This window comes from Rhinoraja longicauda, chromosome 3, assembly GCF_053455715.1.
Source record: "Rhinoraja longicauda isolate Sanriku21f chromosome 3, sRhiLon1.1, whole genome shotgun sequence".
NCBI lineage: Eukaryota > Metazoa > Chordata > Chondrichthyes > Rajiformes > Arhynchobatidae > Rhinoraja > Rhinoraja longicauda.
Window position 1 is genome coordinate 87,640,153 of NC_135955.1, and position 24,657 is coordinate 87,664,809.

Here is a 24,657-nt window from a genome sequence, read left to right on the forward strand (position 1 = left end):
GTCCAGTTTTTGAGTTTTCAGCAGCTGTTTTCCACAGTACCCTTGTGAATATTCAGCATGTGAATTTTTAAACTTAATTTTAATGTTAGATTTAATTGGAACTCCTATTTCTAGCTAAATTTACATAGAAATTGAAGGTTTACTTGAAGGATAAGCTAAAATTTTGACATTTATCCAATCCACCTCTTCAGAAGGAAGCATTTGATACAATTGTAAGTTTTACATTGCTGGTGATTCATTAACCAGCAAATAGGAAAGCCTGATTCCTTGTAATAGATTGTAGTGCAGAATTTTAAGGGGTTTACTAACAGGGGTTTACTATGAAGAAAGACTGGATAGACTCGGCTTGTACTCGCTGGAATTTAGAAGATTGAGGGGGGATCTTATAGAAACGTACAAAATTCTTAAGGGGTTGGACAGGCTACTAGATGCAGGAAGATTGTTCCCGATGTTGGGGAAATCCAGAACAAGGGGTTCCAGTTTAAGGATAAGGGGGAAGTCTTTTAGGACCGAGATGAGAAAGTTTTTTTTCACACAGAGAGTGGTGAATCTGTGGAATTCTCTGCCACAGAAGGTAGTTGAGGCCAGTTCATTGGCTATATTTAAGAGGGAGTTAGATGTGGCCCTTGTGGCTAAAGGGATCAGGGGGTATGGAGAGAAGGCAGGTACGGGATACTGAGTTGGATGATCAGCCATGATCATATTTAATGGCAGTGCAGGCTTGAAGGGCCGAATGGCCTACTCCTGCACCTATTTTCTATGTTTCTAATCATAATTGCAAAATGATTTTTCTAAATGTTGTGGATTCAATAAGCTGATTATCTGGCACCCTCGGTGCTTTGGTGTTGGATTATTAGAATTTCAAGACCATGGGAGGTTATTCCCAAAAATATCCCAACACAATTGCTTTTACATTTTTCTTAATTGCATAACAAATATTTCAGTCAACCTGGTTAGTTTAAAACAGATTTGTGAAATAGGACCCCGGTGAGCCAGAAACCGTATTAAGATTTGCAAACAATTGGAATGCAAATTAGTAGACTTCTTGTAATCTGCAGAAGGCTGATGTTGGTTGCTTGGTAGAACGCAGACTGTTAAATGGAAGGAGCCCCATCTCTAACAATCAACACCTCATTCTTCCCACCTCCAAGGTTTCTAAAAATGTTGCTGCACCATGCTGAAATTAATCACACATCCTTCTCTCTGGAATCTGTATTTTCTGCTACTTTACACAGATATCCAATTGCTCTTTAAAAGATACAGTGATCTCTGACTCAGTGGCATTCTCGTTTTAAGAAATGCCTGTAATCCTTTAATTCCATTTAAAATTCATAACTCGTGAAATTGATTTTCCGGTCTAAAAATCCACCAAAATTTTAAAGTCTATTTTTGTGCTCAATTAATAGTCCTGTTTCAAGCTATACACTATTTTGTTACTGAACCTCTTTGTCCCAAATTTATTGTTATCTTCACAGAATTGTTTGGTTTAGATGTTTGGTTCCTTTTTGTGTAGATTCATTGAATGAACACATCAAGGAACTGCAGATACTGGTTTACAAAGAAGGAGCCAAACTGTTGGAGTAACTCAGCGGGTCAGACAGCATCCCTGGGGGACATGGGTAGGTGATGGTTCGGGTTGGGTCTGAAGAAGGGTCCTGACCTGTAACGTCACCTATCCATACTCCTTGTGTCCTTCATGGTATATCTTGTGTTTTTTCCAGGGGAGAAAATATCCTGATAAATATCATATCTTGGTTCTGTTATTGAATCTGCTTCCAGTGCATTAACATTCATCCTTAAATAAGTGGACCGATACTGTACACAGCACTTCAGATTTGATCTCATCAATGTTCTGTTTAATCGATGTATAACCTCTTTGCTTGTATGTTATGTTCACTTTGCAATAGTATTGCAAAGCATACTATTAAGTATCTTAATTATGTGGTAACCTTAGAATGCCCAGATCTCTCATTGTCTCGGAGCTCTGTGACCTCATTTAGATTATGTGCTTTTTTTTCTTAAAGTCAAATGGTCAATTTCACATTTTCCAATGATATGCCATTTTATGAGATCTTTTTCCATTCACTCAATTCATCTATGTGCCTTTACATTCTCTACACATTTTTACCATCTTAATTTTCCACCTCTGTGTGGCATCAACAAATGTATCTGCCATGCCTTAACTCTCATCTTGTATGTATGTTCCCGAAATACAGTCAGAGCTGTACATGATAGCGCAACAATTTTAGGGGCACCTTACTCACCATTCGTCTGCAGTGTGCAGTATCAAGTTTAGTTATATTTTAAAAGTAATTCACTTTATAAACTTTATACTGTGAATGGGACAAATTTCAATGTGGCAGTTGCACCTGCACAGTGCGCTCCCACTTGCCGGGCCCGGCAGCCACGCCTGCGCAGTTGGTGAAGGGTTGCCGGGAACAGTATCCGCGCAGTTGGGGAAGGGTGGCCGGGCCCAGCGGCAGCGCGCCTGCGCAGCAGAGCCAGGAGGACCGACGCCCGTCCCAGCATGCACCGCACCTGACCTTCCTCTCGTGGTGTAGCCCGGTGGCAGAGAGAAGGTCGAAGAAGATGGCCGCCGGCAGGACGAACATGGGGCAGCGCCTTGTGGCCACTCTCCTGCTGCTGGCCACTGCGATGGGGTGTGAGTGGCTCTCTCTCTCCCCCCTCGCCCGACCCCCGGGGGAGACTCCCCGGCCGCCACAACTTTGGATATACCCTGCTGTACGCTTTTGGAGTGGGGGAGGGGAGGGTGCTAGACCAATGCACGGCACGGCACGGGCGGCAGAGTTGCTGCTTTACAGCGAATGCAGCGCCGGAGACTCAGGTTCGATCCTGACTACGGGTGCTGCACTGTAAGGAGTTTGTACGTTCTCCCCGTGACCTGCGTGGGTTTTCTCCGAGATCTTCGGTTTCCTCCCACACTCCAAAGACGTACAGGTATGTAGGTTAATTGGCTGGGTAAATGTAAAAATTGGCCCTAGCGGGTGTAGGATAGTGTTAATGTGCGGGGATCGCTGGGAGGCACGGACTTGGAGGGCCGAAAAGGCCTGTTTCCGGCTGTATATATATGATATGATATGATAATGCAGGAAAGATTTGGAGCCAATTGGGGTTGTGGTTCAAATGCAAGGGTTATTTAAGTATAAACTGGGATCTTGCTGTGCATTGCAGGGGAGGGGGATGTGGGGGGGTCTGACTGATTCTGTGGGAGGGCGAGTTTGGAAAGAATTACACTTGTAATATCTATCTATATCGATATATCTAACTATATCTATTATTATTATTATTATACTTCTAAAACTCAGATCTTGTGTATATATATATATATATATTTATATATATTTGTATTATGTATATCTCTCTGAGAGACATGTGACATGTGGACCTGCAACTAAAACGGTAAACCAGAGCGCCACTCTCGCGGCGACTCTTTATAACAAGTTTCATTTAAATCGGTCTTATATTTTTTAGGTTAGAGACATTTTAAAGTTCAAAAATCTCATTTCTAAACACATTTTTCCAAGGGCTGCTGTGCGTATGACGTCACCATAGGGCACGGACTCTCTCTTCACTCGCACAAACAAGATGAACGCTGTTAGCGGAGCCGCCCGCCCGCAATCAGGGGCTCCCCACTCTCCTCTCTCCCCTCGCTTCTCTCCTCTCTCCCCTCGCTTCTCTCTCTCCCCTCTCCTCTCTCCACTCTCCCCCACAACCGCCGCGAGTAATCCCAGCTCGGCTAGGCCACAGCCGCCGCCGCGCTACCCGTCTCCAGTGGTCCAGCGCTCCGGGGAGAGTGGGGTGCAGGCAGGGAGAGGGGGTGGGGAGAAGGGAAGAGTGGGGGTGGGGAGGAGGGAAGATTGGGGGTGGGGGGGGAGAGTGGGGGTACGGGGAGGGGAGGGAGGTGGGTTCGAGAGGGGGAGGGGGAATAGGAGTGAGGAGGGGCAAATGGGGGTGGAGGCAGGGCTGGTGGGGGTAGGGGAGGGGGCAAGTGTGGGAGGGGCAAGTGGAGTTGGGGGGCAAGTGGGGGTGGGTAGGGGGGATGGAGTGGGTCAGTGGGGTGAGGAGGGGATAAGAGGGATTGAATGGCGGGGGGGTTGAGGATGCTGCAATACAGGAGAGGCTTTGGGTCCAGGGCTCACTCACTCACACCCTCTCCCCTTCCCTGTCCCAGGGCTCACTCACTCACACCCTCTCCCCTTCCCTGTCCCAGGGCTCACTCACTCAAACCCTCTCCCCTTCCCTGTCCCCCCCACTACGAGGAATGGGCTAGTGTATATTACTAAAACTCATCTTGTATGTTTGTTTGTAAATATATTTGTTCCCGAAATACAGCCAAAACGGTACACGATAGCGCAACAATTTTAAGCCCACCTTATTCACCATTGTTCAAATAGTTGTTATATTTTAAAAGTTATTCACTTTTTAAACTTTAATAAATCACTTTTTAAACTTTAATAAATCGCTCCCACTTTGCCTGCCCTTCAGCCGTGCTTGCGCAGTAATAACTCCATATTCGACGGCACAATGGGAATCCAACGGGTCCGCGCCTGCGCAGTTGTTCCTGAACTGCAGCCAAAACGGTGCACGATAGCGCAACAGTTTTAGGCCCACCTTACTCACCGTCATCCCTTTGGTGCGAATGGAAGAAGTTTCATTGAAATTGTTGTTATTTTTTTTAAGTCATTCACATTTTAAAGTTTAAATCTGTCTCCTAGGGAGGGATGGAGGGAGGGGGGAGATAAGGGAGGGGGGATAAGGGGGGTTGAGGGGGATGGAGTGGGGGGTAAGGAAGGAGGGGAAGGGGAGGAGGGGAAGGGGAGGAGGGGGGTTGAAGGTAAGGGGTTGAAGGTAAGGGGAGTGTGGTGATGGGGGGTGGGGGAGGGAGTGGAGGGGGGAGTGGGGGAGGAGAGGGTGCTGCACCAATGCAGGAGCTCGGTCTAGTATATTACTAAAATCTCATCTTGTGTATATGTATGTTCCCGAAATACAACTAAAACATTACACGATAGCGCAACAATTTTAGGGGCACCTTACTCACCTTTTGCCTGCGACGTGCAGTATCAAGTTTTGTTCAAATTGTTGCGCTATCGTGTACCGTTTTGGCTGTGTTTCGGACACATACCCCATAAAATAAACATCGCCATTTTGATCAAATACTTCCGTGTTCAATGTTGTCATTAAACGCGTGCTTCGTTGAACGATGACTCCTGAGGTAAATTTTCTTCAAGTTAAAGTTTGACCACTCAATAGTATTAAAATTGTGTTTTTTTTTCATCAACCGCTGTCACAACGGGAACCCAACGGGTCCACGGGTTGTGTTTCGTTCAAATTGTTGTGCTATCGTGTTCCGTTTTGGCTACTTTCTGTCCAACCAATTGTTCAAGCGCTTTTGATTGCAACATATGCCTTAATTTAGTTCAACAAAGAAACTGACAAGTTACTAAAGAACCCTTAGTAACAACGGGAACCCAACGGGTCCACGGGACGTCTAATAAGCGATAAAAAAAGTTATCCCCTACCTCTGATCCCTGTGGCTCCTAAGTCATTAATACTTACAATCAGAAGAAGACCCCATGTCTATTCTATATTTTCTGTTAGCTTTCCATGCCAATATTTTGCTATTTGTACCATAAGCTTTTATTTTCTTCTCAACCATTTGTGTGGCACATAAGCACATGCCATCTGGATAGCTGTCCATTATGCTCACCAGTTTACTTTCATCTATAGCATATGTTTTTACTTCAAAGCAATTCCATACATTATCAAACGTTTCCTTTTCAAAAGGCATGTTGACCTTTTCTGGTTACTGTGAATTTTTCTGTGTGCCATGCTAAAACAGCTTTACCAGATTCTTAACCTTTCCCCCAATGACAGATGTTAAGTTGACTTCCTGCTCTCTGCCCCCCTTAGAGGAGGGATTAGTGTTTTGTTGCATTGTATTATGACTTCAGATGATATTGTCTAAAAAGTAGTGGAAATGGGCACCATTTAATTTATGAAAGGGGGAATTAGATAATTGTTTGAAGTGGAAAGACATGTAGGGCCATGGAGGAAAGGGTAGAGAAGAGAGACCATTAAAATACTTCTTCTAGGGCACTATCACAGTATTGAGAGCTAAATTAAACTTTTGTGATTAAATTCTGCAAACCACAAAGCACCAGATGTGATCATTGCATTAATTTAGGCATCAAGCACAAGGGAATCATGCACATGGAATGGTGAGTACTCGCCTGAGCATAAAGAAACTGTCCAAACTCAAGACCTGCGGCAAAATTCAGCTCACAGGAAGTTTTCCACTTAATTTAATGTCTGGAGTTCTATCTAAATAAAAGGAAGACACGTAGTCTTGGTGCCAGATCACTGCAACCCCCAGGGCACTGCTCCAACAGTGCCATGGGGAAATATCATTGGCTATTCATCTTAGAGTTCTTCATTGACCTTTATGCAAGGCCAAATAATATAGCTTTTTGTTGATTAATCTCCATTCAGCCCCTCTAATCATTAATTCTTGCTGTTTTACAGAAGGTCTTGGAAAGAGTTGAGGCTTTGTGTGACATACAGTTATCACACAAGTCCAGATAATGAATAAATGGAATGAGATCAAGCTGACCAGTTTCCCACGAGCCCACAAGGGTCAAATTAGAAATGTGATTATATACTCACTCGCAGTAAATGAGTGGATGGATAATTTTAAATCTAAGTGATAATACTTAAGTTTAACAAATTTTAACAATGACAAGAAGGAGGCATGTGGGTAAATTGAAATTCAAATCAGCTATGATATTGCGGTGAAAAAAACTTGAGGTAATATCCTAGCCCAATTGCCATGATCCTGTGATGCAGTCATACTTTGATAACTCATGAAAAAATTAGTGGACGTCTGCTATTGTAATCATTATAGACTTGGTCTACTACTTATGCATTATAACACACACGGATCAGTCTTTGCAACTTCAAGAACCCATATGGGAGCGGTGACCCTGGGGTTCACCTCAAATGTTTTTGCTGTTTTGATTTGCCCATTCTCCATGCTTTTATCATGCACAGTTCAGAGTTAATGTAAGTGATGATTTTGCAGAGGTTGTGGATTGCACAGTATCAGGTCTCTAATCGGTATTACTCACAGACTTTCTATTAACACCTATCCCCAAGACACATACGCACATTTTCCTCATCGTTTTTTTCATTCTTCATACTTATGCCCTCTCCTGTGTTCACTTTTTGCGTACATTTCTTTCTAGTGCTTTGAAGCAATGCAATTTGTGGATATTATGGACGCATCATTAAAATGAGAAGTTGACCAATTGTACATTGCTTAAAATTAAATGATATAAGCACTTTTTTAAACTAGCTTTTCAGTTAGATCAAGCTCCATTTATAAGTGTTGTTACTAATCTTTGTTTTAAAACAGGAATACTTATAACAACTATAGCCTCAAAAGGAGAGCTTCAAAATTGGCCAGATCTCTTGCCCAAGCTGTGTGCACTTTTGGACTCAGAAGATTACAATACATGTGAAGTAAGTTTGTGGTGTCATTTTTTTGCAATTTCTGAGATTTTGTTGTACGAATGCAATTGTCATTAATTCCAAAATTGTATCACAGTACAAATTGTTCAGATTTACCTCCATCTGCCACTTCTCTGCTAATTTCTACCTGTACCTGATCTGTATCCCGCTGACAGCCTTCTTCACTGCCTGCAACTCCACCAATTCTGCAAACGTATTATCCAACCCATCTACATTTACATCCAAGTCACTTGCATATATCAAAAACAAGAGATCCCATTGGAACTCCATTGATCATAGACCCTCCAGCCAGAATACCACCTTTCCACCACAACCCTCCTGTTTTCTGTGAGTAAGCCAATTCTAAAGATAAGTAACAGGAACCAATTAGCTGTGGATCCTGTACTTGGTAAGCGTCTGGATCAACTACCATGGGGGATTTTATCAATTGCTTTACTAAATTCCATGTGCACAACATCCATTGCCCTACCCTCATCGATCACTTTCTTCACTTCCTCAAGAAGTTCAATCAAGTTCATAAGACATGACCTGCTGCGGACAAAGCTTTGCTGGCTGTCTCTTATTAATCCATTTTCTTCCAAATGCGAGTATGTCCTATCCCAAAGAATTCTCTCAAGTCTTCCATATCTCTGATGGGATGATCAAGAGGACAAGCTTCCTATGGTTACTTCTAGATTGTATGTTTTAGTCCTAATGCTTTAGTTTGACAGGGATAAATAAAACACATGGTGTTTTACAAAACAGTTTCTTTACTTATGTAGTCCTTGTTTCTGGGCACCTAAAATCACAGTTGTGAGGCAATTTCTTTATTGAAAGAGAACGATGTCCATGATTGATGTTGAAGGCTGTTGAAGCTAGCGTTGTCATTTGGGAATATGAGCTTGATCTAAAAGTGTCATGGGAGACCTTTAAACGATTCATTTTGTATTGAATACATTTTGTCATGTTCCCCCAACTAGAGTCCCTGATTTCCACCTCTGGCATAATCATCAGCAGCTTTACCTGTGTTGGTTGTGGCATCACATTTCCCTTTAAATGCACAATCAATGATACTTTGTGGCATTTTGGGGTTTGTAATCTGCCAATATCCTTACGGAAACTGAAAAATTAAGTGTTCTTAGTGTTCTGAGTATTCTTCTAAACTAAGATTCGATTTGTGAATTCCTTTTAAAAGGATCTGTAAGGAATATGCGACAAGAGAGTTTTAAATGTTGGAATTTAAAATATTTGATATTAAAAATTAATGACATCTGGTGTGTCTTGTACTCAAGTGTCTTTGTATCAGTACCAATTGCCAAGATTAATCTAATTAATTCATTGAGACACCATACTGGGCTATCAGCACAACAAAATGATTAATTGTTAACTCTTTATTCAAGAAGGGCTGCAGGGAAAATGCTGGGAGCTATTGGCCAGTGAGCTTAACATCTGCAGTTGGAAAGTTACTGGAGAGTATTCTGAGGGATAGAATATACGTGCATTTAGATTGACATGGTTAGATTAGGGTTAGTCAGCATGGTTTTGTATGTGGGTGGTGTGAGTTTTTGGAAGACGCGACCACGAAGGTGATGAGGGCAGAGCTGTAGATGTAGATATGGACTTCAGCAAAACATTCGACAGTTTCGACTGGTAGGCTGCTCTGGAAGATTAGATCACATGGGATCCAAGGAGCGATAGCTGAATGGATAGAAAATTGGTTTAATGGAAGGAAGTGGATAGTGGAAGGTTGCTTCTCGGACTGGAGGCCTGTGACTAATGGTATGCCTCGAGGTTACTGTTTGTCATCTATATCAATGATTTGGATGAGAACATCCATAGCAAGATTAGCAAGTTTGCAGATACAAACATAGGTCGTTTTGCTGACAGTGAAGAAGATGGTTGTGAAAAATTGCAGCAGGGTCTTGATTGATTGGCCAGGTGGGCTGGGGAATGGTTGATGGCATTTAAGACAGAGAAATGTGAGGAGTTGCTTTTTGGGAAGTCTAACATGGGCAGGACCCACGCAGTTGTTCCACAGATGCGTGGTTCCTTGAAGGTAGAGTCGCAGGTAGATTGGGTAATCAAAAAGGCTTTTGGTACAATGGCCTTTATCAGCCTAGAGTATAGAAGTTGGGAGGTCATGTTCCAGTTGTATTAGACGTTGGGAAGGCCGCATTTAGAGTGTTGTGTTCAGTTCTGGCCACCATGTTATAGGAAAGGGTGTCAAGCTGGAAAGTGGACAGAGAAAATTTGAGGATGTTGCAAGGACTAGAGGGTCTGAGCTATAGGGAGAAGTTGAGTTGGCTGGGACTTTATTCCTTGGAGCACAGGAGGATGAGGGGTGGTCTTATAGAGGTGTATAAAATCAAGAGAGGAATAGATTGGGTAGATGCACCGAGTATTCTGCCCAGACTAGGACCAGAGAACATAGGTTTACGTTGAAGGGGAAAAGATTTAATTGGAATCTGAGGGGTAACTTTTTCACACAAAGGGTGGTGGGTGTATGGAACAAGTTGTCAGATGAGGTAGTTGAGGCAAGGACTATCCCAACATTTAAGAAATAGTTACACAGGTACATGGAAAGGACAGGTTTGGAGGGATATGGACCAAACACTGGCAGGTGGGACAAGTGTAGCTGGGACATGTTGGCCAGTACAGGCATGTTGGGCTGAAGGGTCTGTTTCCATGCTGTGTCACTGAGTCTATGACTAAGTTTATAAATTTAAATGTAACCTTAGTCGAGATATTAATGAATTGTAGTTAATTTTAACAAAGAATAATACAAATGAAAGATTAATGAAATGGCGAGAGATAAAATGATACATTCAGAATGTGGTGCATGGGCTATATTGTGAAAGTCTTTAAATACATTATCTGACATTAAAACATTGTTCAGAAACAGAAATATTACAGCTGTATAGCTTGGATGTGTTTGTTGTTGCGGGGCTGATTTCTCTTCATAAATGGAAATAACTGTGTTTGTTCAAACTTGTAATAGCTTTGTCCCCTTCAATCAAGTCTTCAAGTATTTACTGTTCCACCAATGAATGTAAATTTAACCAACTTAGAATGATCCCTGGGTACTTGGCTTTTATAACAGCTGTATTCAGCCTGAAGAAGGGTCCCAACCTGAAAGCTCACCCATTCTTTTTCCCCAGAGATGCTGCCTAACCCGCTGAGTTACTCCAGCACTTGGATAAACTAGCATCTGCAGTTCCTTTCTACATGACTATATACTTTTGTTGCTTGTGAATGTCACTAGGGTGAGCAGGTTTTATGCCCATCACAGTTTTCCTCTAGAAAACAGGAGTGACTTGCCTTAAGCTAATACAGCCTGTTTAAAATATAATAATTTTTTTAAATTTTTTATGATTGGAGATCTCAGTGGTCATTTGTGGGCATAAAAAGTAGTGGGACAGTGTCACAAACTTGGAAGTTCTGGACGTGCTGATCTAGTTAGCGTTGAGGCCACCATTTTGCTGGGCAGACCATGTAATCGTATGGATAGCTCTCGTATGCCACTTTAGCTCCTTTATGCAGTTCTTACACCGGGTTACTGCAACCAGAGACATTCAAGAAAGTGACATAAGGATTGTATCAAAGATGGCCTCAAACTCATTGGCATTCTTGAAGGTAGAGGGTGGTGGTGGAAGATGGGTATTTTGACCAGTGGAGTTCCGCAGGGATCTGTGCTGGGACCTCTGCTGTTTGTGATAAATATTAATGACCTCGACGTAAATGATGGGTTGGTGAGTACGTTTGCTGACGACACCAACATTGGACGAGTTGCAGACAGTGAGGAAGGCTGTCAGAAGATACAGGAGGATATAGATCAGCTGCAAAAATAGGTGGAGCATAGGCAGATGGAGTTTAACCAGAGCAAGTATGAGTTCTCGCACATTGGGAGGTTGAATGTAAGAAGAGAGTATACCATTAATGGTAAGACCCTTAACAGTATTGATGTGCAGAAGGAGTGCAAATTCGTATCTCACTAAAGTGGCAGCGCAAGCACATAGGGTGGTAAAGAAAGCATACGGCGTGCTTGTCTTCATTGCCAGGGGCATAGAATATAAGAGTCGGGAAGTAATGGTGCAGCTCTATAGGACTTTGGTTAGGTTGCATTTGGAGTATTGCGTGCAGTTCTGTTCACCCCACTACAGGAAAGAGGCTTTGGAGAGGGTGCAGAGGAGTTTACCAGGATGTTGCCAGTATTAGAGGGGTTCAGCTACAGAGAGAGGGTTGGATAGACTCGGATTGTTTTCTCTAGAACGTCAAAGGTTGAGAGGAGACTTGTTAAAAGTATGTAAAATTATGATTGGCATTGATAGGGTCGGCAGTCAGAACCTTTTTCCCCAGGGTGGAAATGTTCAGTACTAGAGGGCGTAGCTCCAAGGTGAGAAGAGGAAAGATTCATGTGTGGGGCTAGCTTTTTTACTGTGGTGGGGGCCTGAAATACATTGCTGGAGGTGATGGTTGAGGCAGATATGTTTGTGGTGTTTAATAGGCTTTTAGTGGAAGAGCAGGGAATAGAGGGATATGGATCATGTACAGGCAGATGAGATCAGTTTAACTAGGCATGATGTTTAGCTCAAAAATTGAGCAGAAGGGTTTGATTACGAACTGTTCTATGTTCTGTGCCCAGGACTGAACAAACCTAACCACAACCTTCCCTCACCAATGGACTATACTATGGACTTTGTTTCGGTTGCACTACATACTTCAGTTTGCACTATTTTGAGGAGGTTACCTAGTATTACTGATAAGTTATTGATGATTGTAAATGTATTTGTTGTGTGGTTGCACTAATATGCCTATAAAGCTGCAGCACGTAAGAATTTATGTGAGAGGAGGAAAGTTTAAAGTTGATGTGCGAGGCATGTTATTTAAAGAGTAGTAGGTTCCTGAAACATGCTGCTCGGGGAGGTGCTGGAAGCAGATATGACATCAATGTTTAAAATGCATTTAGACAGGCACATGACCTAGCAGTGAATGGAGGGATATAGACCAGAGGCAAGTAGATAGGATTAGTTTCATTTGGCATCTTGATTGACACAGACATTGTGGGTCGAAGGGCCTGTTCCTGTTCTATGTTGTTCTGAGTCTATGTTCTAATTTCATTGTTCCTTTCCTGGTGCATATGATAATCATCATGGAAATCATCATGGAAATTTGGTTGTGAGAGGGACAGGAATGGCAGCTCAAAATTCTAAGGTTTGATGTTTCAGGTGTGATGGGCAGGTAAAAGATGTGGAGGAGTTGCTTTACTAATCAGGGAGAAAATCGTGGCAGCACTTGGGGACAACATTGTGGAGAGTTTGTTCACTGAGGCCGTATGGGCAGAGCTCGAAAATAATTTTAAAAATAAGAAAGGTGCAGTCGCTCTAATGGGATTGTACTATAGGCTGCGGAAGGGAGGAACAGATTATGGAAAGATGCAAAAGCGACAGGGTTGTCGACTTTAACTTCAATTTTGATTGGGACTCAGTGCAAAAATACTTTGTTAGGTGTAACCAAGAGGATTTCCTGAACCAGTCCAACTCGAAGAGGGGCCAACTGGATCTTGTACTGGAAAACCTGCCTGGTCAAGAAACAATAATCATATCTCCAAGTTTTAACATAGTTATGTACATGGATACGTCTGTGTTAAAGTTCGTTTTCTCTAGACAGACAATGCATCAAAGTTAGTGGTAAAGCAGTAAAGTCTGGACCTTGGGGGAAGGGACAAAATTGGGGTACGGTAGATTACAGGATTATTGGGCAGAGTCTCCGGAGAGTAAATTAGCTTTTGTCATCGTGTAAGTCCACATCTGATGTGTGGGAGCCGTTTAAAGGCCAGTTGATCAAAGCTCAGGACTGGCATGTCCCTGTAAAGAGGAAGGATAAGGATGGCGAAGAAAGGGAACCTAGTCATGACAAAAGAGGTGGTAAATTCAGTTAAAAAGAGAACGAGGTGGATGCAAGGTTTAGAAAGATGTAATCAGACGGGGCCAGTGGAAAATAAAGTAAGCAGGAAAGAACTCGAGCAGGCAATTTGAAGAGCCAAAAGAGGCCATGAAATGTCATTTACGAGACAGATTAAAGAACATAGAAACATAGAAAATAGGTGCAGGAGTAGGCCATTCGGCCCTTCGAGCCTGCACCGCCATTCAATATGATCATGGCTGATCATCCAACTCAGTATCCCGTACCTGCCTTCTCTCCATACCCCCGATCCCTTTAGCCACAAGGGCCACATCTAACTCCCTCTTAAATATAGCCAATGAACTGGCCTCAACTACCTTCTGTGGCAGAGAATTCCACAGATTCACCACTCTCTGTGTGAAAAAAAACGTTCTCATCTCGGTCCTAAAAGACTTCCCCCTTATCCTTAAACTGTGACCCCTTGTTCTGGACTTCCCCAACATCGGGAACAATCTTCCTGCATCTAGCCTGTCCAACCCCTTAAGAATTTTGTAAGTTTCTATAAGATCCCCCCTCAATCTTCTAAATTCCAGCGAGTACAAGCCGAGTCTATCCAGTCTTTCTTCATATGAAAGTCCTGCCATCCCAGGAATCAATCTGGTGAACCTTCTCTGTACTCCCTCTATGGCAAGAACATCTCAAGGCTTTCTATAGGTACATTAAAAACAAGCGGGTAACCAGGGAGATGGGAGATCGCTCAAGGATAAAGAAGGGAATTTATGCTTGAACTCAGAACATGTGGGTGGGATACTACATAAGTAGGTTGCATCTGTATTCACCAAGGAGAACGACATGGCGGACAGTGAGATCATTGTGGGAAGATTAATATGCTAGGTCAGTTTGTGATCAAGAAGGAGGTGGTGTTGAAGCTCTTGGACAAACATTAGGGTGGATAAATCCCCAGAGCCTGATAGGGTCAATCCCAGGTTTTGGAGAGAGGCAAGCGAGTAGATTGTAGGGGCCTTGATGAAGTTCTTTGAATCCTTCCTCGCCACTGGCGAGATTTAGGAGGACTGGTGAGTAACCACTTTTGTTCTTTCAAGAAGGGAAGAAGAGAGAATCCAGAAAATCAGAGGGTGAGCTTCACTGGTGTTGGAGATGATTCTTCAGGATAGGATATATACTCACATTTTTAAGAGTATGGCCAAATTAGGGACATTCAGGATCCCTTTGTCCGCAGCAGATGATGTCTTACAAACTGAATTGAATCTTTTGTTAAGGTGACAAAGGTGGTCAATGAGGCATTGGGTGCTATGTACGTGCATTTTAGTAAGGCATTTGATGAAGTGTCTCATGGTAGACTTATCTAGAAGATTACAATGCATATGATCCCTGGTGACATGGGTGACCTGGATTCAGAACAGGCTTACTCAACGCAGAGAGTTATGGTGGAAGGATGTTATACTGGCTGGTGGTCTGTGACCAGTGGAGTTTTGCATACAACATAACAGCACAAGAACAGGCCCTTCGGCTGTCTGTGTCTGTGCTGAACATGATGCCAAGACCAATTATTGTCTATCTGCACATAATCCATATCCCACCATTCCCTGCATATCCATATGCCTATCCAAAAGTCTCTTAGACACTTCAGACACTATCGTATCTGACTCAAACACCACACCAGCAGCATTATCTAGGCACATATCACACTGTTTAAAAATAAAATGCCCCACACATCTCTTTTGACATCAGTTCTACAGGGGTTGGCACTGAAACCTCTGCTTGTGATATATATATATATATATATATATAAACCACTTGGACGTAAACGTAGATGGGTTGGGTTTGCCGACAGCAAAGGCTGTCAAAATATACAGCAGGTTTTAGATCAGCTACAGAAAGGAATGGCAGATCGTGTTTAAACCGAGCAAGTGTGAGGAGTTGTACTTTCGAAGGTCAAATATAAGGGGTAAGCAACACTCTTAACAGCATCGAGCATAAATCTTGGGGTCCAAGTCCATAGCTCCCTGAAATCGATAGTGGTAAAGGAGGCCTATGTTACGTTTGTCTTCACTGGCCGCGGGCGGCATTGAGTATTAAAGTCAGGAAATCATGTTGCAGCTTTATGGGACTTTGGTTAGGCCTCATTTGGAGTATTGTATGCAGTTCTGTTGAATTATTATAGGAAGGATATGGAGGCTTTGGAGAGTGAGCAGAAAGGGTTTACCAGAATGCTGCCTAGATTAGAGAGTATTCGCTATAAGGAGAAGTTGGACAAACCCAAATTCTTTTCTCTGGAAGGTTGAGGGGAGACCTGATTGAAGTAAATACGATTATGAGAGGCATAGGTTGTCAGAGTGGTGGTGGAGGCAGATATGATAGTGGCATTAAAGAGGCTTTTAGATAGTCACATGGATATGCAGAGAGTGGAACATATGCAGACGGTGATTAATTTTACTTTGCATTGTACATTGGGCTGAAAGGCCTATTCCTGTGCTGTACTGTTCTGTTACTGTCACCATAAAAGCTGATTAGTAGCAAGATAAAGCAAATAAAGGCATCCAGGCTGGTGCTGCAGACCTTTGATTCAGATTAAAATTTGCTTTGGGTAAATTTGTGGTTTAAATCGAAGATGAACACAAAATGCTTGAGTAACTCAGCCGGCAACTCTGGAGAGAAGGAATGTGCGACGTTTCGGGTCGAGACCCTTCTTCAGACTGGTCAATAGTATTGTCGGTTGATCAGTCTTGAAGCAAACATTTGAAAAGAAGCGGAGTTAGAGGTGGTGAGTGGCAACTCTTTATGTCAAGGCCGATTGGACAGTGTGCATTTAGAAATTGAGGAAGAAAAACCCTGCTATCTGGGGACCTAGAAATAATAGGGGAGGGGAATATTTTCGGAAATAGGATTATAGATTGTGTTGGAAAAGAAGCCATTTAGAACGGAGATGAGGAAGAACTTTTTCAGTCAGAGAGTGGTGAAGGTGTGGAATTCTCTGCCTCAGAAGGCAGTGGAGGCCAGTTCGTTGGATGCTTTCAAGAGAGAGCTGGATAGAGCTCTTAAGGATAGCGGAGTGAGGGGGTATGGGGAGAAGGCAGGAACGGGGTACTGATTGAGAGTGATCAGCCATGATCGCATTGAATGGCGGTGCTGGCTCGAAGGGCTGAATGGCCTACTCCTGCACCTATTGTCTATTGTCATATACCTCATGCATGATCACACTTGTTCGGAAGTTCTTCCATATAACACATTAGTAAAGATACACAAATTAGCATAACTGGTCTTTTTAAACTATGCTATCTACTTGCAAATAGTTTTCTGAGAATGAAATAAAGTAGGTTTCTCCCTTATGGTTTTCTTAAAATGTCGGAAATGCAGTTGACTTTGGTAATTGTATAACATAATTGACACTTGCTTCTTACTAGTTGCATTGTTTCTTTTTTTCAGGGAGCCTTTGGCGCTCTTCAGAAGATATGTGAAGATTCTGCTGAGATTTTAGACAGTGATATCCTGGACAGACCTCTCAATGTCATGATTCCTAAATTTCTGCAGTTTTTTAAACACAGCAGTTCCAAGATAAGGCAAGATCAATTTTGTGTTCTGGAAATTTGGGGTATTTGTGAAGTTTAACAGAATACATAATGAATACATCTGGCATAATGAAGCTGCAGTTAGAACAACTGTCTCACATGGGTTCAATGCTGATCTGTCTATGTGGAGTTTCCACCTTCTTCCTTTGGCCACATGGATTTCCCATCTGCTCTGGTTTCTTTCCACATCCACAAAGACGCAGTAGTTTCCCAATTCATTGTGTATGTGGTCAGTGGGAGAATCGGGTAGAGGTGAGGTTATTAATAGTTATGTGGACGAGAAAAAAAATTGAAAAAAATAAGTGGGGGAATTGATGAGATACATCTGGACTTAATGGATGAATGGTTTTAATGTCATGTGCTCTTTCTAAATGTAAATATTGTGCAATGTGTGGTTTAGTAAGGACATATTTAGTTTAGAGATACAGCGCGGAATCAGGCCCTTCAGCCCACCGCACACTATCCTACACACACTACGGACAATTTTTACATTTACCCAGCCAATTTACCTACATACCTGCACGCTTTTGGATACTTGTAGGCAAATTTCTGAGCTGAATTTTAGTGTTAGTTTTAGAAGATTGTCATATTTGTTAAATGAGAACTGGGAAACAGGTGAATGCACAAGGAACACAATTGACAAAGATTATAGACGAGGGTAAAAATGTAATGAAGCAGTTGGCTTGAAACCAAAGGTGTGATTGTGAACAGCTTAATCTTTATCAAACTGTAACGCCTTATAGGATCACAGTTCTAGAACAATACATTATGGGTATAAGCCCTTCAGCCCAGAATGTCTGCGCCGAACATGATGCCAAGCCAATCTAATCTCTTCTGCCTGCACGTGATCCCTTTCCCTCCAATCCCTGCATATCCATGTGCCTGTTCAAAAGTCTCTTAAATGCCACTACTGTATTTGCGTCCACCACTATCCCTGACAGTGCGATCCACGCACCCACCACTCTGTGTGGGTGGAAAAATCCTTGCCCTGCACATTTCTGTAAACTTTACTACTCTCGCCTAATGCAGTGCATTCTGGTATTTGGCATTTCCACCCTGGGGGAAAAGGGTTCTGTCTATCCTGTCTATGCCTCTTGTAATTTCATGTATTTCTCTCAGGTCTCCCACAATCTCTGATGTTCCGGAGAAAACAATTCAGTTTGTTCAACCTTCCTTAAAGCTAGAAACATAGAAACATAGAAACATAGAAAATAGGTGCAGGAGTAGGCCATTCGGCCCTTCGAGCCTGCACCGCCATTCAATATGATCATGGCTGATCATCCAGCTCAGTAGCCTGTACCTGCCTTCTCTCCATACCCCCTGATCCCTTTAGCAATACCCTTTAAATTCAGGTAGCATTCTGGAAAACTCTTCTGCACCCTTTAAAGGTATCCACATCCTTCCTGCAATGGGACAACCAGAACTGTGCACGAAACACCAAATGTGGCCTAACCAAAGTTCTAGAAAACTGCCACATGACTTCCTGATTCTTGTACTCAATACCCCAACACATCAGACAAGCAGAAGATCTGAAACATCATCCATTCCTTTTCTCCAGAGATGCTGCCCATCCTGCTGAGTTACTCCAGCATTTTGTGTCTATCTTCAATGTAAACCAGCATCTGCAGTTTCTTCCTACACATACAGTATGCCGCCTTTACCACTTCTCGTGTTACCACTTTCAGAAATTTATGGACTTGGACCCCAATGTTGTGAAGGGTCTTGCCATTAACTGTATAATTTCCCCTTGCATTCAACCTCCCCAAGTGCAACACCTCGCACCTACTCAAATTAAACTCCAACTGCCATATCTCCGCTCATTTCTGTAGCTGACCTATATCCTGCTGACAGCCTTCCTTGCTATTCGCAACTCCACTGATTTTGGTGTCGTTTTCAAAATTAGTAACCAACCAACTTTAGATAGTTCCTCTGTCCCTCCCTTCCCCTCCTCCTTCCCAGATCTCCCTCTGTCTTCCTGTCTCCACCTATATCCTTCCTTTGTCCCACCCCCCTGACATCAGTCTGAAGAAGGGTCTCGACCCGAAACGTCACCCATTCCTTCTCTCCCGAGATGCTGCCTGACCTGCTGAGTTACTCCAGCATTTTGCGAATAAACCCATCTACATTTACGACCAATTCATGTAAATATCACACAAAACATAGTTGTAAGAAAATAACTGCAGATGCTGGTACAAATCGAAGGTATTTATTTCACAAAATGCTGGAGTAACTCAGCAGGTCAGGCAGCATCTCAGGAGAGAAGGAATGGGTGACGTTTCGGGTCGAAACATCACCCATTTCTTCTCTCCTGAGATGCTCCCTGACCTGCTGAGTTACTTTAGCATTTTGTGAAATAAACAAAAAACATAGGTATCAGCATAGATCCCTGTGGCACTCCACAAGTCATAGATCTCCAGCCAGAATAACATCCTTCTACCACAGCCTTTGTGTTCTATTGGCAAGCCAGTTCTGAATACAAATGACAAACTCACCGTGGATCCCATGATTGTAATCTTCTGCATCAGCCTACCATAAGGGACTTTATCAAATCTATATATTACAAAAACTCTCATTGTGTATATATATGCATATAATAATATATTCCTTATTTTGTGTCTATCTTCGGTGTAAACCAGCATCAGTACTTCCTTCCTACTCATGTGGGTTTTACATTAACTGATGGAATCAATATTCTGAATGACCAGAATTTTATCACTTTCAAATAAATCCATTATTATTTATGCATTTCCTTAAAGAGTAGATGGAAATACAAGGTTAATTCCTGGAATGGCGGGACTATCATATGTTGAAAGACTGGAGCGACTAGGCTTGTATACACTGAAATTTAGAAGGATGAGAGGAGATCTTATTGAAACGTTTAAGATTATTTAGGGGTTGGACATGTTAGAGGCAGGAAACATGTTCCCAATGTTGGGGGAGTCCAGAACCAGGTGCCATAGTTTAAGAATAAGGGGTAGGCCATTTAGAACTGAGATTAGGAATATCTTTTTCAGTCAGAGTTGTAAATCTGTGGAATTCTCTGCCTCAGAAGGCAGTGGAGGCCAATTCTCTGAATGCATTCAAGAGAGAGCTAGATAGAGCTCTTAAGGATAGCAGTCAGGGGGTATGGGGAGAAGGCAGGAACAGGGTACTGATTGTGAATGATCAGCCATGATCACATTGAATGGCGGTGCTGGCTCGAAGGGCCGAATGGCCTACTCCTGCACCTATTGTCTATTATCTACTTATGTAAGATGGCTGCCAGATCCACGTGTGCACAGTTGGGGGAGAGTTGCCGCTCGGAGGGGGGCGGGACCCACCCGAGTGACGCGAGCGGTGAATGGCTCCCTCTCCCCTTTCCTCTCCCCCCACCCCAGCCCCAGGGGGGTTGGGGGAGGATGGAGTGGATAAGTGTCGTCAGTTGGGGGTAGGTTGCTGGGCCTGCAGGAGAGGTTTGGACGGAGGGTTGCGACATGACCTGCTGCGAACAAAGATGTGCTGACTGTCTCTAATTAATTCATACTCTGAAATGCGAGTGCACCAGAATCCTCTCCTAACCTTTTCATTGAGGATAGTTACCTCATCCTACAGATTTAAAAATATCTTATTGATATTTTTAAAGAAATGCTTTGTAAATTTGTGATTAAGCATCACAACTCTTGGTCACGTCAGCTGCGTTATGGTTAAAATACTTTTGTGATACTTAAATTTTGGGATCTTTCAGAAAAATATAGTTAGAATTGAAGGTTTTTACAGTCTCGAACTTGTGCCTGTTCCTCTTGTCCCATAGATGTATAAAACTGATTATTGTTGTTTAAAAGTGAACCACAAATTTGTAAATAACACTTTGATAATTATTGTCGACAGAATATTCCAACTATACAATTTTACATGTGGTTTTCTGAAGTCACAATTGATTTATTGGGTTGCGTAAGGTGGGGGGGGGATGGATGAGAAGAAACCCTACTGGTGATCTTGATGGGTTCTTCTGATCAAACATGAACTCGACCATGAATTTCCCTTTGTTGATATATTTGTTTGTAATCTTCCATTCAGCTAATTTCCAAATTCATGTGTAAAGAAAAAGGAAGTTTAATCTATAGATTATCCAAAATGCTGCAGATTCAGTTCTATAAAGAATTTGAGTAAAACAAAAAGCTGAAGTAATGCAACAGGTTAGGCAGCATCTGTGGAAGGAATGGATCGATGATGTTTTGGGTTGGGACCCTTCTTCTGCCGCCCTTTATTCCTTCCACAGACTGCCTGACCGGCTGAATTACTTCAGCACTTTTGTTTAACTCAAGATTCCAGCATCTACATACAGTTCCCTGTGTTTCTATTTATGTTTGTTTTATTTAATGTCAGATTGGCAGCTTTTGTCCATATTTTTTCATTCTCGAAAAAATCCTTGAGAAACAATTGTTTTAGAATATCCAGTACGAGTGAACAGATTGCCGCACAAAATTTTGTTTATATCATTGAATACAATTAGTACAGTATATTTCGGTATTTGGTATTTCTGCCGCAAGTTGCCGCCAATTTAAATATTAGAGCATCCTCTAGTGGTAAAAGTTGATTTTTGTAACTTTTCAATTGCTTTTAGTTATTCATACAGCCTTAAAATGCCATTCCCAACAATTATTCACAGGACGTTCCCTATACTAAAGACTAGATCATTTCACATGTTGAATAAGGAATTCTGTTCAATTTTGGGGTATTTGATTATCTTTACATAAAATTGATTATTGTGGACAATAATCTTAACATATCTCCAATATCTTAACATGTTATTCTTTGACTTCTGATTTATACTGTCTTATGGCGAATGAACAACAGGTTAACATCAAAGCTCTTTTGGGATTACGTGTAATTCAATTTGGAAATATAGCTCTTTCAAAAAGTTTTAAAATAATTTTAGAATTCTTTAATTTTGGATTACAACGGGATATTTATAATCATAAACTGAATTTGGAATATTTACTATTATAAAATGATGTGTGTATTTTTCAGGTCACATGCTGTTGCCTGTGTGAATCAGTTCATTATCAGTAGAACTCAAGCTTTGATGTTGCATATCGACTCTTTCATTGAGGTATGTTTACCTTTACTTTGAGATGATGATGGCTGTAATCTTGCAACTTTTATCTTTAAATAGTGAGTGCTTGTTTTGAAATAGCTATTACCATGAAGAATCTTTTTCATTGTTATTATTTTTAGAATTTTAAATTGTGAATTAAATTATGGCTACTCGTGGAAGCTTTTGTTAAAAAGCGTGAAGACCTTGACAGTTCAGATGATTTATCTGTTTTGTATTTGAAAGCTAATGTAACTTTAACCTCTCTATAACAGTTTTCTTTGATTACACTCATTGTTGGTACAAAATGCCATTAATACTTTTATCATCAGAGAGTGTAGCTAAATTCCAGGCCATATTTTTATTAAAATTAGTAGTTTTATTAAAATTAGATTAACCCAGTCTATCACACAGACCAGACGTCCCACTATGATCTAGCTATACATCATGCTACCTCGGAAATGTAGCCATCAAAATCAAAGACTTGCCCCACCTTGGTCATTCCTCCTCCCTGCTTCCGTCTAGCAGAAGGTACAGAAGCTTGAAAGCACGCACCACCAGACTCAAGAACAGCTTTGTCCCTTCTGTCATCAGGCTTCTGAATGTTCTTTCCAAAAGCTAGGATACTGTTTGATTCGTCTCTGCCCCAATGAGGACATTTGACTTTGTTTACGGAACTGATGCACTACAATGCACTGCAATACTGAAAACTATATTCTGCACTCTGTATCATTCCCTTTTCTACTTGCTATTGTACTTGAGTCTGAACGGATTGTATCTTTGTGGTATATCTGATCTGTTTGGATAGCATGCAAAACAAAGCTTTTCCTCGAGGCATGTGACAACAGTAAACATATTCTGCTACCACATGTAGCGCTGAGAATCTGCTGAGATGCTTAAACATGAGAAACTTGCATTCTGGCCATAATGCAGCTCCTCTTGCTGTTTAAATGTACCTGATGAAAGCTGACAGGAAGAGAAGTAATACTTTTTCAGATCTATTATGCAAGGTATTCAATTATATGCAGTCTTAAATACTAAATGCTGTATTCTCAGAACCTATTTGGATTGGCTGGAGATGAAGAATCTGAAGTAAGGAAAAATGTGTGCCGTGCACTTGTTATGCTGCTTGAAGTCCGAATGGATCGGCTGCTTCCGCAGATGCACAACATTGTTGAGGTGAAAACCTTGTTTCCTTTTGCTTATTGTAACTGAAGATAAACATTTTGGAGGAATATGGCAAATATAATGTATTTGTCTTGTGCTGAAATACAGAAGTCTGTATGTCCTGTCTAATCTTAAATTCTTGTCTACCAGTAAATGCATATACTTCAGTTTTCAATGTCACTTTTGTAAATTTGCTACATAAATTAGAATTAGATTTTTTCAAACTTTGCAACCCATGTCTTCCTATTGCATTTGTTTTTTGATTGTTAAAAATTGTATTAAAATTGTTAAAATCATAGTATAAACTCTAAACTATTGATCTTAGTAGCCCAATTGTGTATGTGGCTGCTTTAAGCAGCATTTTCCAATTATTTTGATTGGTATTGGACATAACAGTTCCATTCAACATTATGCCTTAAATTTTGAAAAATTGAATTATTTTTCTCCCAAGATGTTCTGCATTACTAATGGCATTATTTTACTACAGTACATGTTGCAAAGAACGCAAGATCAGGATGAAAATGTTGCATTGGAAGCTTGTGAATTCTGGTTAACATTGGCTGAACAGCCCATTTGCAAAGATGTACTTTCTGGACATTTGTCATTGTGAGTAACTGTCTTTAACAGTATCATTATGTTAGTAAAGAGATGAATTACGCTACTTTTCTAATATGGAAGCATATTGGTTTTTATTGAGGTGCAATTTTTTTTAACCAGTGTATGCTGATACCTTGTGCTTTTGTCCATTTGCACAAAGAACAATTTTAAACATTGCTGCTAAAACATGGACCTTGGTGTTTCATTTTAGGATATTTTTAGTGGGGTGGGGGGGGGGGGGGGGGGAGTGGAAATGAGAAGGTAAGATATGAAATCTGTACATTAGAACCAAATTTCCAGCAGCAGTCCTCAGTTTAAAGGCTAAGTAAACACCCTGGCTGTTTTTCTTTGTTGCTACAGAAGGGTGAGAATGTAAATACATTTTGGTTATTGAAAAATTATGCTTGATATATCACCATATTCAAATTTGCTTACAACACATGCCAAAACAAAACTGAGTGGATCATTTGGTACAATGACTCAATATACAGAATCACAAGGGGAAATTGAAAAGGGAGGAGGTGGAATGGTCTAGTTAGAACAAAGATGATGTTATGGGCTTAAATGGCACAAGATCAGAGCAACCCTAAATGGTGGATATGAAAATGGCTAGTTTTAATGATATGAGCATGTTTAAGCACTAAGATTGTGTAGTATTTAGTTCAATTTACTGGGTTGAGAATAATGTGTGATGGGAAATGAAAAGAATGGCTTTAATTTTTCCACTTTACAATTGTGAAGAATGCCTATTCAACGGTTGATGTCAGATAAATAGTGGTAAATCTGAAACAGCAGCCGAAT

General features: G+C 41.4%; 1 protein-coding gene across 4 annotated transcripts in view; it reads left to right on the forward strand.

Annotated features, from left to right (window-relative positions):
• The window catches only part of tnpo1 (transportin 1), an 81,920-nt gene that overhangs the window by 18,064 nt on the left and 39,199 nt on the right, over positions 1–24,657 (forward strand). For all 4 annotated transcript variants that reach the window (XR_013547099.1, XM_078396600.1, XM_078396601.1 and 1 more), the window contains exons 5-9: positions 7,433–7,539; positions 16,876–17,009; positions 22,029–22,110; positions 23,149–23,271; positions 23,747–23,865. Coding sequence is in view for 3 of the 4 variants with exons in the window: in XM_078396600.1 (XP_078252726.1) it covers positions 7,433–7,539; positions 16,876–17,009; positions 22,029–22,110; positions 23,149–23,271; positions 23,747–23,865 (565 nt within the window). In the remaining variant the exon portion in view is untranslated. The remainder of the gene's footprint in view (positions 1–7,432; positions 7,540–16,875; positions 17,010–22,028; positions 22,111–23,148; positions 23,272–23,746; positions 23,866–24,657) is intronic.